Source organism: Chiloscyllium punctatum, chromosome 13 (genome assembly GCF_047496795.1).
Source record: "Chiloscyllium punctatum isolate Juve2018m chromosome 13, sChiPun1.3, whole genome shotgun sequence".
NCBI lineage: Eukaryota > Metazoa > Chordata > Chondrichthyes > Orectolobiformes > Hemiscylliidae > Chiloscyllium > Chiloscyllium punctatum.
In genome coordinates this window covers 92,715,472-92,728,518 of record NC_092751.1, presented here as the reverse complement: position 1 = coordinate 92,728,518, position 13,047 = coordinate 92,715,472, and the positions used below count along the sequence as shown (strand labels likewise).

Here is a 13,047-nt window from a genome sequence, read left to right as displayed (position 1 = left end):
ATTCAAGTGCTTTACCCACAGAATTCATGCTCACCCTCCCTTTGAATCAATAAGAAAGATTATATAATCATAGTTTTTTCGAAACTATCTAGGCCACTGTTGAATCCAGGATTCGAGACATAAAGACTAAAAGTATGGAAGAAAATATTCACTTAAGCGCATGATAATAGTTACCCAATTGGCTGTAAAGCAATAATCTGACAAGGAGATAATAAACTGAGCATGAGACACAAGCAGTTTATAACTAATTGCCAAAAATATTAAACTACTGTTTTGAAATTCTTCAAAGGAAAGGTTTATTTTTTGTTCAAATAATATTGTGCAATTTCTAAAAAAATGGATTTTGGCTTTTTGATTTTAGCATAGTGAGATGCTGAAACCTTAGAAAGAGAAGCTCTGATGAAAAACCATTGGTCAGATTCATCGGGTCTTTTTGTTCACAGATATTGCCTGACCTGAAAATATTCTTGTTTAGTTGTGATAAAAATTATGATGATGCAATAAGCACAGGTTTATTGAGCAATAAAAGTATTACCCAGAAATAGCCAGTTTTTGTATCAGATTTCCAAGAAAGATTATTATTATACCTGCATAGGTTTTGCTGTAACAGTTGTCGGAAAACTCTTAAGAGGAGCTGGTTTTGGGGGCTAAAAGAAATAAAACAAAACAAGAACAAATTAAACTTTGAATATATCATCTTCAGTACTATCAAAACCTTTACTCATTACAGTTTTATTTGACATGTCATCACATAGTGATTCTATTTTTTTCCTAGTAATTAACTGATCATATTACTGGACATTTTTTTTATCTCATTAAGTATGCAGATTATTAACTATCAATCATTGTGCTGCTACTTTTCATAAGAATGAGCAGTAAAAAAGCTTAATTTTGAGGTTCAAATATTTGTTCACCAGTTCTAGAGTGCCAGTGAACAGACTTTACGTAACCCTATGATCAGTGGGCGACAATTACAAAGCAACTACATTTTTCCCTGATCAAGATTTTCACAAGGGTTTTTATTGCATTATAATATCTTACTCTCATTATTTGTTAATTGTTTCTACTGATATCATTTATTATCAAATGTGTTAATGATATAAAAGTAAGCATGATAGAAACTCAAGGCACTTCGAAGTCTAGACTTGCAACCAGAAAGCTTCATTTTGTACACAAGTACTTCCTTTAAGGTAAATAGACTAAGAAACTGAATGTTTTGAGTCCTCACTTTTGATTTTAGGAGGAAACAACATTACAATGCAGCAGGTATCTTGAGTTTTTTTTAAAAAATAAAGAAAATCAATAAATAGGAGTCCATCACATTTGAACTTTCCATAGACTCTGTATTTCTTATTATAAAATTGCAATTACAACACTATTTATGGCCTTTAAAGTTCAAGACTGCAAATTTGAAGAGGGAAATCAGATTATGCTTAGTTTGCTTAAAGCTTGTAAAGTTTAAGAGGAAGACTGAACAAAAGTAGTTTGCTGAGCTTTCAACTTGCTTCCTATCCAAAACCAAATCTGCCTCATATCATTTCTGTATTATCACAAAACTCCAGTCACCTCCCCCTCACCACTCACCCTTCATCCAACCACTGAAAACTTCATGCATGCTTTTCTGGTCATTTCCTGACATGTGCAAACCCTCATGGCTGAATTCTCACTTTTCACTCTTCATAAAGCTCAGCTTATCAAGGGTTCGGCTATCTACATCCTCACTTGTACAATATCTAATTAATTCAAATATGCTTACCAACTTACATCAGTTGCTAGTTTAGCAACACCTGAATTTAAACTTATCATCCTTGTATTGAACTCGCTATTTATTTATGTTTCCTTATCCCCAACATCCTCCAATCCTTCCTAGATTCTGCTGTTCTCCAATTCTGGACTCCTTTGCATTTGCAATTTTTTCAGGTCTCAGTTGCAATATTTGCCCAAATAATTTAGGTCTCAAACTTTGGAAATTCCTCCCAGGCCTCACCACCTCTCTTGCCCTCCTTAAACACATCTAAAAACTCAACTTCTTCCTCACCCTTGTGGTTCAATAGAGTTTTGTCTGATAACATTCCTTTAAATTGCCTTTGCTAGTTCCATGTTAAAAGTTACTGTTTATAAGTTGTTGTTCGAGTTGTTGAGTACATTAGACTGATTTCTACAATAGAGGGAAAATGAGAGTAGCAAATTTGAAACTTGAAGAACAAGAGAAGGAAGTTCACAAAAGCATTCTAAGGTTGAATTGATAAAACACGACTAGACAATGAAGGCACGAAGAACAGAGACAGAGCGTGCAGTTTATTAGATTTAGCAGTATTGAATGTTTTGGAAAGACAGCTGAAAATGTTGCAGACTGTCCAATTGTATTAAATACATGTTATGATAGTGTCATGGAAGCAGGCTACAGTTAGATACATAAAACAAACAAGTGTTACTAGAATTAACAGGAAACAGTTGAATTTATCATGGTGACAGATTTACCTGAGGTGGTGGGCGTTTGGGTATCACCGTAATCTGCGGTCGCTGATCATTGCTTGAGGCAACAAGCAATGAATGTTTTACACGTGGACTTCTGTTGCTAGGATACGTGGCTTTCGATTTGGTTCGGTCTTTTCGTTCAAATGTTGGATTTGACAAACCACATGAGCTAGATTTTGTTTGCATATGAAAGAGATGAACATTAATGAACAATCTTTGAACCCAAATTAGTCACCAATTTTAATTTTGACTTTCTCTATAAAGATACTGTTTATCTTTATAAAGATATAAAGTATAAAGATATTCACAGTTTCATTGCAACTCTCATAGGGCCAAACAGCAAGATGTGGTATGCAATTCCAATGGCTGCTCATTTCTAGCAAAGGTGTTATCTATACAATGTATAGAACTTAATGTCTTAAGCAATAATAGTAGCCATTTCAATTACTTTCATTCTAACATCACATACTACAGATTCAATAACTCCACATTACATCTTTGCAACTTGAATAATATTGCTATTCAATATTGTTTAATATATTGAACAGGTGGTTAATTGAGAAGTGATTGGTAATTAGGGTGGCACAGTAACTCAGTGGTTAACACTGCTGCCTCAGTGCCAGGAATCTGGATTCATTTCCAGCGTTGGATGAGTGTGTGCAGTTTGAACTTTCTCCCCACACCTGAGAGAGTTTCCTCCTACAGTCACAAAGATGTACAGGTTGGTGAATTGGCTGTGCTATATTGTCCTGTTGTGTCACAGGAATGTTCAAGCTGGGTCAGTTAGCCACAGTAAATGTGGGGCTGGGTAGGATGCTGTTTTAGAGGGTCAGTACAGACTCGGTGGGCCATCAAATCTGTAGGGATTATATGAGATATGACTGTATTTAGAATTTGTAGATAAAGGATGAAGTATAGAAAACACTGTTGGGCAAGCATTTTCAATACTCATTCACATTTGTAATTTTGACCCTTTATCATTTTATTAATAAATATACAAAAAGATGAAAAGCAGCGTGTGAAAGCTTATTTAATCTTTGGTTGCTATGTAATGGTCAACTATCACAAGAGTGAATTATGTAGGTGAAAACACCATGCTTAAGCATCATTAAACATGAATAAAGGCTCTGTGGCACAGTGTTACAGTATCTACCTCTGGGCCAGATATTTCACATGCATGTCCAACCTACTCCAGGTAGGTGTCATCATGTGTTTGAACTGGCGGATTAAAAATACTTGAAAATATTCATAACACTGCACAGAGAGGAAAGTTATGATTGTGGTCAGCTGAACTAACTGGGATATAGCCACAATAGACCAGCAAATTAGGAGGAAAACTAACAATAATGAGCAGTTCTTGCATCCCATGGACTGCAGCAGTTTATGCAGCAGCCCACCTTCATAGTCTGGTTTCTAGCAAACAAGCTCAGCAAGGATTTAGGACAGTGATTTAGGACAACAGTGATCTAGGCAAAACTTTTGGTCCTTGCTGACAAAATACAAGAATATGCAACTCTGCTTTAATGATTGACTACAGGATTAGAAACACAATAATTTTTGCGTTTGCTGAAACAGTAGTGAACTTGGTGAATAAAGTGGTGATTCACATATAACATGCAAGTATCAAAATTAGCTACTTTTTCCTCAGTGTAGCATTTTAAAAGAGTTGTGTTAGGATTACTTTGTAGATGATTCAAACTCAATCCTGATGAGTAAATATTTAAATATTGCCTCATTTCTGAATCACTGTAGTGATTCAGTTAACTTGTTTGCACTTAATAAAGTATTCATGACAGTGGAAATATACTACTGCTGATACACTATTTCTCTGAATTGCCTGAAAAGTAGTATAAATTTCCACATTCAGCTAACTATTGAGCTTAAAACTGAGAGCTATATAGAGATGTGCACTTGTAATATTTACAAATAAAAGCAAAACACTGCAGATACTGGAGAAATTCAACTGGACTAGCAACATCTGTAGAAAGAGAAACAGAGTTAGTGTTAAGTCTGAAATGCCAGACCTCCTGACTTTCTCCAGCATTCTGTTTTTTATTGAAACAAAACTTTTGATTCATACCAATATTGTCACATTTTTTAAAGTGCAATATTAGTAACAGTGACTGAATTAGGTAAAACATAGGTTCTCATTCTATACTTACATTTTGCTTGTATGGTTCATCAAACATTTTTTATAATATAGAAGTGCACCACTTATTAGGATAAGTAAAATGATGAAGGGGAGGAGCACAGAGAGAATGATGATTGTGGCAGCATTTCCTATTGAAAAGAATAGTGTAAATTAACTCATTTCTGCAACTACACAACTCTGCTCTTTGGGCTGTACAAATAGAAGGCAGAGCTAAAGCTTTAAAATAGCTTTCTCACAAAACCTGGAAATACTTGAAATCACTGGAATTCATCTCAAGCTACAAAAAGGAATTTATTTGCCCAATTCTTCACATATTGGTTGCGACAACACCAGTTTACTCTCACAATGTGCTTCTGATCGCACTCAAAATGAGAGGGGGACAAGCACATTCACAAATATGGAAGGGAACACAGCAGGGAGGATATGGCATGGCAAGAGGGAGAATAGCATACTATCTTCATAGCCCACTAGTTCAAGGAAGCTTGGATCCCATCCAAAGAATCAGTCACGCCTTCATGTACAGAAGTTGTCACAGAACCAAAGTCATGAGTCTCAGCTATGGGTACTGAACAAAGCATCAAGCGGAAATGAGGCTGTTCCTATCAGGCTTGTTATAATATAGCATTAATGCTAGCTATGCAGAAATCTGTGTCAGTAGCAGAACATAATTATGGTGAATCATCAAAATTCCAAGAAACCCATATTTGGAACTAAATGTAGTTTCTAAATCTTTTAGGGTTAAATAAATAAAGTTTTTTCAGTTGGATGAAAATGAACATTTTTGAAAAATGAAATTTTCCAGCCTGAAATGTACTGTGTTGCGAAATGATTATCATAGAATCACAGAAGAGGACAATTCAGCCCATCATATCCATTCTGGCACTCTGAAGTAACCAAAAATATTTATATACAAATCCTGAGTTTGCTAATCCAATGAAATCAAATAATCTCATTTTATGATTTACTTTTTAAAATCAAAAATTATTGTTTACTTCAGAAAGGGATGGTAAATGCAGAAAATAAAAATCCCGAAAGGATACTCATTTGTAGATATGGGAAATTCTTTCTAGAAGACCTACATTAAGGTTTATGTACACGAAAAATCACCTCATTTCTGTGCGGTTGCTTGGATTCTTACCTGTAGATAAGCTACTATTTTGTGTAAGACAATACGGTGGTGCCCAACCTGGATCACAGTGACATTCTCTCTTGTGATTACAAACCTGAAAACATAATTCAGAACATTAGCAACAATCTCGCCAGAAAATGGAATAAATTTACATAGTGTTAAATATAGCTTCTCAATGCCCTTTCCCTAAAATGTTCTACAGATCGTCTCCTTCAAATGTATGATTGAATATTACTATTAAATTTGCTTCCACTCATTGAGTTCTACTTCAAAAATTCATGTAAAATAAAACTTGAGTCACAGAATGATTACCAACAGGAGGCAATTCAGCCCAGTCATGTCTGTACTAGCTCTCTGCAAGAGCAGCCATTCCCAGTCCCCAGCCCTTTGCCATAGTCTGCTGTCTCCCTTTTGGATATTTTGACAATTATCTTGAAGTGCTGGCACTGGTGCCTTCTGTTTGCCAATAGCCCTGCCTTGGAAACAGGCTTCCCCTTACTTAAAATATCAAAACCCTTCATAATTTTAAGATCTCCATTAAATCTCCAACATGCAATTAATGCCATTGAATAGTTTGCATCAAGAAAAGAAAAAGAATTTGCATGAGCCATACCCCATGATTATTACATTTTCCAGAACAGTTTCTTGATCCATAAAGTACAACGCTCTGGCAAATACCATGGTAGCAAACCTGGAAAAATACAAGTTAAATAAAATGTATCATAGGGTGCATCTAAATTTTGGTAATGGGCTGTTTAGATTATTCAAACATGCTTTCTGCAAGAGGGATCACAAATAAAGAACCTGCACATATGTAAAATTTATGATCTCCTCAGGACTCTCCAAAAGGACTGCTCTTGAATTGTAATTACACTTGTGGTGAAGGCAAAAAACAGCAACCAATTTGTAGGCAGCAAGGTGCCGCAACTAATTCATAAACCGTCAGTCAATTAGTTAAACTACTTCCACTAGTGCTGGAATGAAAAAGGAATTCTGATTAAGGCACTCTGTTCTTCTTCAAATCGTCCCATAACCAGACAGCGATGATCTTGGTTTAAAAAAAACACTATCAGAAAGATAGTAAGTTGGAATGCACTGACTATCCTTAGCTTGCCAGTCTAATTCATACGAATGTTGGAATCCAATTCCAATAGACCCTGTCTGTACAGGTGCAAGAATTGTGCCCTGCTGTCAGTTTTCACCAGCAGACTGGTCCTATACTATATTCTGGATTAGTGGTGCTGGAAGAGCACAGCAGTTCAGGCAGCATCCAAGTAGCTTCGAAATCGACGTTTCAGGATGAAGGGCTTTTGCCCGAAACGTCGATTTCGAAGCTACTTGGATGCTGCCTGAACTACTGTGCTCTTCCAGCACCACTAATCCAGAATCTGGTTTCCACCATCTGCAGTCATTGTTCTTACCGAGTTGGTCCTATACTATCTCTACCAAACAAAATGCTCTCAATGATTTTCGACGGTAGTTCCCGCTATTATTTCTTACCATCCCATTTCCACATTTTGTTCCTAAAGGGACCAGCCCAGGATCAGTCTTTGAATCACTCTTTTCATTTAATGTTGCAATCCTGCACAATTTGTTCTGGGGTAGTTTTACTTCATACATTGCTTGAGTGATTGGAAATTTGTTTCCTCCAACGCAGTGTATTTTACCACATTTAACATCCCTGCAAAAACAAAACAATAAATCCATTATGGAGAATTGAAAAGGATGATATTCTCCAGACCAAGCTCCAACTGTTCAAGTAATCAATACCTAGAAGCCACGTGGTTTCCAAGAATTTGTGTAATTTCTTAAAATTTACAGGGTTTTATCATGATTTTCTCAATGTTTCATTGGAAACTAAACATTCCTAAACAGATTCGTAGTACAATCTGCTGACTGTAACTGAAATACTTCAATTTTTTGGGTTACAATAGATGCAAGACTGTCTCAGTAGTGTGAAGTAGAGGGTTAATTATACCCTTAATTTAAGATTAGCTACAGAATGTGTGTGTAAGGATGTACCAACATCAGATTATATTGAAGTGCTTCCCAACCTTTTCAGCATCAAGGCACGCTTCACTGACACAGAAAGAAACAGCACACCCACTTTTATTCAGCTGAATTAATGTCAATGTTCATACACAAATGGTGCTGAATCTCCATATGTGCAGTAGCGCGAGGCTATGCACATGCCGCTCTGGGGACTTGAACATGTACAGTCAAAGGGGTGCTTGAGGTCAACAGATATTGCCTTCAATAACAGGCCCCGAGGGTCCAGAGGAAATCCAAAGCATGAATGCAATCTTGATGCTCAGATAAAGCGTCGCTGCTTCCCAGAAATTTCACGCACACTTCTCACTTTGTCACAATATTTGAAATACACTGGGATAACGAACCGGAGGCAAGTCTGTAAGATTCCTGAAGGTGTCCTTTATTTTAACATCCCGAATTCATAGATCATATTTAACAAAACATATTAATGTTCACTTACAAATGCGTAGACCTCACCTTACTACATGATCAGTGGTGACGTGACCTACAGAAACAGACGAAGGGCTTTTGCCTGAAGCATCGATCTTCCTGACCCTCGGATGCTGCCTAACCTGCTGTGCTTTTCCAGCACCACACTCTCGACAGAAACAGAGGCAAGCAACAATGAGGGACTACACTGAAAGCCAGAAGCAGCACAGTGCTACTGAAGGAGGATGAGGCTGGCCTAGCAATCCAAGCCCAGAAATGGGAGTGATATCTGGAGAAACTCAAATGATGACAGGAAGCAGCTGGTGATGGTCTTCAAGGCTTTCCTAGGCATACTACAGAGGGAATGCTCACACCAAAGCTGAAAAAGCAAGTCCACAACAAAGAATACACCAAGCGGAGAGGAAGAAAAATCAGTCTGCCACAGTGAGTAAAAACATTCCTGTAGGTAAGTAGTCTTTACTGAGAGAGATGATGGCATGAGGAAGAAAACCTGCACAGTGCTAAGGAACTCTTTATTCTTTCATAGGATATGAACATTGCTCACAAAGTCCACATTTTGTTGCCCCTCTGAGTTGTTTGGCCTTTTCAGGGGACAGTTAAAAGTTAGCCACATTACTCGGTGCATCTGGAGTCACATGTAGCCAGGCTGGGTAAGGCCATCAGATTTCCTTCCCCAAAGGGCATTAACGAACCAGATGCATTTTTATGAAGGTGGTTTCATGATCACCTTGAGGCTTTTAATTCCAGATTTTGGCCATACAGGTAAGGATAGCAAATTTTCCTTCCCTAAAAAGCACATGTGAACCAATGGATTTTTATGACAATTGACAATGGTTTCAAAGTCATTTTTAAAATAAAAATCCAGATTTATTTAATTGAATTCAAATCCCATCCTCTGTCCTGATGAGATTTGAACCCACGTCCTTAGAGCATTCGACTGGCTCTCTGGATTACTGTACAATATCATTGCTTCCCCAAGTATATTAATATTAAAGCAGCATACAGAATCTATAAAAGAAAAAGCCTTGCCTTTACCATCTGGGTCCTAAGCAGACCATACATTGGATAAACTGGCATCAGTGGTTTAGCAGATATTGTAATTCTTAACGCATCGATAAAGTGGCAGATAAAAAACAGGTCAATGTATTGTTGTATTCGATCAAAGGTAGTACTGATGCTACTGTCATCAGAAGGAACCACAACAATGTTTTAATTACAAATATTTGACTCCTATTTCAGTTTATGAAGAAATATAGACCATTGCAGACCAGGCAAAGATTAATTGGCTCAACCAGGAGTCAGTGGAAACCATTTTTTTTTGTTTTATAAATGATGTATACCTGATGTTTAAATGAAACTTGAAAGAAGAATTCATACAAACCTGCATCATAATAGGGTATAGGCTATAAGGTGAAGCCCTTGTAGATTTTTGTTTTTGGAAAAACAGAGTCTTAAAGATGACCTTAGCCCAGGCAGTGCAGGTCACCAGATAGGCTAAACTCTTCGTCAGATGGGACAGAGTTTCCCTGCATCAGTGCACTGACTCTGCCTCAGTTAACTAGTGCACTAATGCCCTAAGGAAGACAAATACCACAAGAGGAGAGGTCTCTGCTCTTGCCATTGCTTCTTGTCTGACTCCAAGCACAGCTGAATGCCACATTTTCAGAAAATTGGCATGCTACCTCAAAATGGCATAGCAACAATAGGAGATTTCAATCCACAGCCAGGAAGCTTTAAATGAGACCAACCACACTGCAACTGTCCAAGAAGTAGCCGCTACTGACGACCAAGAGGCATTCTTATTGGGAGATTTTTTTTAACAAAGATAAAATGCTATCCCAGAGAAAATGATCCATTTTGATCCAACATGGATCATCCCCATGATTAACAATTTCTGAACATTTAATAAACAGAAAAATCAAACCAACGGCTGAGATTGAGTCTCATTATAGTCATACTTAAGGCTTCTTTCAGCAAAGAGAAAGCAGAGTGAACTATAGAGCTATTAGATGGGGAGAATGCCTTGACAAAGCTTAAAGTTGAATCTCAAAAGAAGCTTGAAATAATTAAAGTTCAACAAGAATTTGAGGTATCTTATAAAGTCTGCTGGCCTAAAAGCTGTTAGTAGTCACAATGCAATCAAGCCTTGGGGACTGATAAAGGGAAGATAACAGAAATTTTCTAAGAAAACAGTAAAGGAACACTAGTGTTCTCAGAATTTGACATAACAGAGGGTGACCCCTCTGCCCACCCTCATGGCTTTTATAGCCTCAAAGTCAACTTAATGTCAACTCATGGCACCTATAGGCTACCTTTTCCCTGATACCTACAATGCCCAGTATACATCATATTCAGGTCTCAGAACTCCGGCTGTGATTAAACAAAGTTCTACTTGAAGCCATCAATGGGACTATGAAATGAAATATGCCCCACGATGAGAATGAAAGGTTGTAAAATCAGTCATGGAGTATTAATTCTGTAAATGATAATTCTCAAACTTATGTTAACAGAGTGAAACAGCAAGCATTGATATTTATCAAAAGGTTTTGTCAAAAACACAAAATAAAACAAGTTTAAAATATGTTGACATTCTTTTTCTGACAGACCCAATGAACTTTATGTTCACCATGAGTATGTGATTTTTAAAGACATTTGTACCTATTTTTAAAATAATTCCAAAGGGCACCTTACCTATCCCAAATGTGTGGACTACTTCCAAAATGGTATTTTGTTTCTCAAAAGGGGTGACCAACCTCTCCAAAGGAAGTTAGCAGCTTTAGACATTTTCTAGTAAATCATTAGTGCACAAATTATGTTTTGGACATCCCACAAATAGACACCAGACCCTATTGTTGGAAATGACGCCCATTCTCTCACACCACCATAACAGGTGCTATGTTCTAGGGTTGTGGAGGGAGTAGGGGGGTTTGAGGTACGCCACCAAGGCCATTCCTGCAAGGATGGAAAAGCTATTGTCTTTAAGAAAATTCAGGTCTAAATCAGTTTGAGGCCCCTCAGTATTGTTGACTAGTGTAATAAAATGCCCTGAGGAACTTCAGAGTAGTGTTATCAGTTAAAATTTAACAGAATCCCTTAAAGCATTTAGGACAGATAACCAAGAGCTTGGTCAAAGGGCTATCTGCTGTGACCAATTTAAAATGTCAGAGGGGAGGCAGCTAGAACATACCTATCCAAAAACAAAGTTGTTTTTACTTACTTGCTCCTGCAAGCATCATAACCATTTCTAAATGCTTTGCAATGAACGTATTTGTCTCCTCTCATATTCTGTTGAAAGCAGTCATCATGTGCCACTGTAGCACCTGTACAGAGAATATCGGAGAACCTATTACTTTCTCCTGATTTTAATCAATGCCTCTCTGAAAATAAATGTAACAGATAGTACCTACTGATGTGTATGTAAAACAGAAAATACGTGAACATTAAAATGATAGGCATAAAGGTAACATCCTATTATATAATTTGGGAATTATCTCCATTTTAAGAGTATCGACATCAGGTTGTATGGTTTTCTCAATCGAGGCTGCTGCTGAGGTGGACGTATCCTGCTTACATTGGGATACATCAGTTTCTCACCATTTTATGTCAATGCCATACTTTGTCCAGTTGCAGATTAATTATATGTGAGGGCTACAGCCAATGGATTCCAATGCTGTAGGGAAAGTGTAGGGAAAGCATGGGGCTTCCTCAGCACTTCCAGTGAAGCTACAAAGCTGGAGCAAATTGAAGGATATTCTATATTTCTGCAGAGTGTGACTTAGCAATATACCAAATTCATCACTTCAACTTTCCTACGACATCATTTGAATTCTCTTAACAGGTTTTACTGTATTCAGTCACACCAGAGACACCCAGATATGTAGATGAGGAAAAAAGAATAGTCCCAGTGATCTGTGGGCACTCATCAGGAAAGGACTGATATGGTCTAAAAAAGGTGGTCAGGAGAGTGCCCTGAACATTCTCCGTCAAATGATGAAAGGTTTTGATGGGGCGTGGGGGGGGGGGGTAAGGGGGGGTAGAATGGTTAATGGTTCCTTTTGTGGGAAGAGCATAAACAAAATTTATCAATATAGATAAAGATAGTCACCAGGAAATCCAGCAGGATTTCACAAGAAACCACATCACCTGAAAGTGGCAAGAATATGGAATCTGCTACATGGGGAGTGGTTGAAGCAAACAGAATAATGTAATTAAAGAAACGTCAGAGAGGAATGAGGGAGAATCGATTATTACAACGGATTAATTAAGTGAGGGAAGATGGGAGATGTTTGAATCCAGAATAAACACTGAATGGTGTGTGTCACATGGCTTGTTCCTTTGCTGTATATGCCTTGTAATCCCTTTTAATTCTATTCAGCAACATTCAAGGCCCTTCAGTTTTATTAATTGTAAGCATTCATCTTTCTTTTTGAATTGGTCTTTGCAGTTTTCAGAAGGTAGTCAGCTTCCCACTTCTCACTATAATTAACACGATGATTCAATTATATAACATTTCAATTTCAAATGTTAATATCAAATGGGATATATTGAATAATATGGTGCAAAATGGCAAACCTGGCAAGAGGAAAAGCATGGTTGTGGAGCTTCACAATGGAAAAACAACTTCGTAAATTAATTTTAGTCCTCAACTTGTCCTTAAACAAGCAGATTGCATTCTCAAGTGAATTATAAATTATACCATTATGTTAAAAAGCAGTGGGTTGAACTGTATTGTACCAACTTCATTAAGCATTGGTTTCTCACACAGAATTTAATTCTGTGTGTTTAGCTGAAGAAGTTATTATAAAAT

At 37.2% G+C, this 13,047-nt stretch overlaps 1 protein-coding gene and 1 long non-coding RNA gene across 7 annotated transcripts in view; one reads left to right on the top strand and one right to left on the bottom strand.

Annotated features, from left to right (window-relative positions):
- LOC140484662 (uncharacterized) overlaps window positions 1-13,047 on the top strand; it is a 120,382-nt gene that overhangs the window by 17,113 nt on the left and 90,222 nt on the right. The window lies entirely within an intron of this gene.
- Window positions 1-13,047, bottom strand: part of adam8a (ADAM metallopeptidase domain 8a) — a 44,514-nt gene that overhangs the window by 11,560 nt on the left and 19,907 nt on the right. For both annotated transcript variants that reach the window (XM_072583244.1, XM_072583245.1), the window contains 7 exons: window positions 11,458-11,560; window positions 7,260-7,440; window positions 6,373-6,450; window positions 5,769-5,853; window positions 4,641-4,758; window positions 2,482-2,647; window positions 588-647 (listed from right to left, as the gene is read on the bottom strand). In XM_072583244.1, the coding sequence (XP_072439345.1) occupies window positions 588-647; window positions 2,482-2,647; window positions 4,641-4,758; window positions 5,769-5,853; window positions 6,373-6,450; window positions 7,260-7,440; window positions 11,458-11,560 (791 nt within the window). The remainder of the gene's footprint in view (window positions 1-587; window positions 648-2,481; window positions 2,648-4,640; window positions 4,759-5,768; window positions 5,854-6,372; window positions 6,451-7,259; window positions 7,441-11,457; window positions 11,561-13,047) is intronic.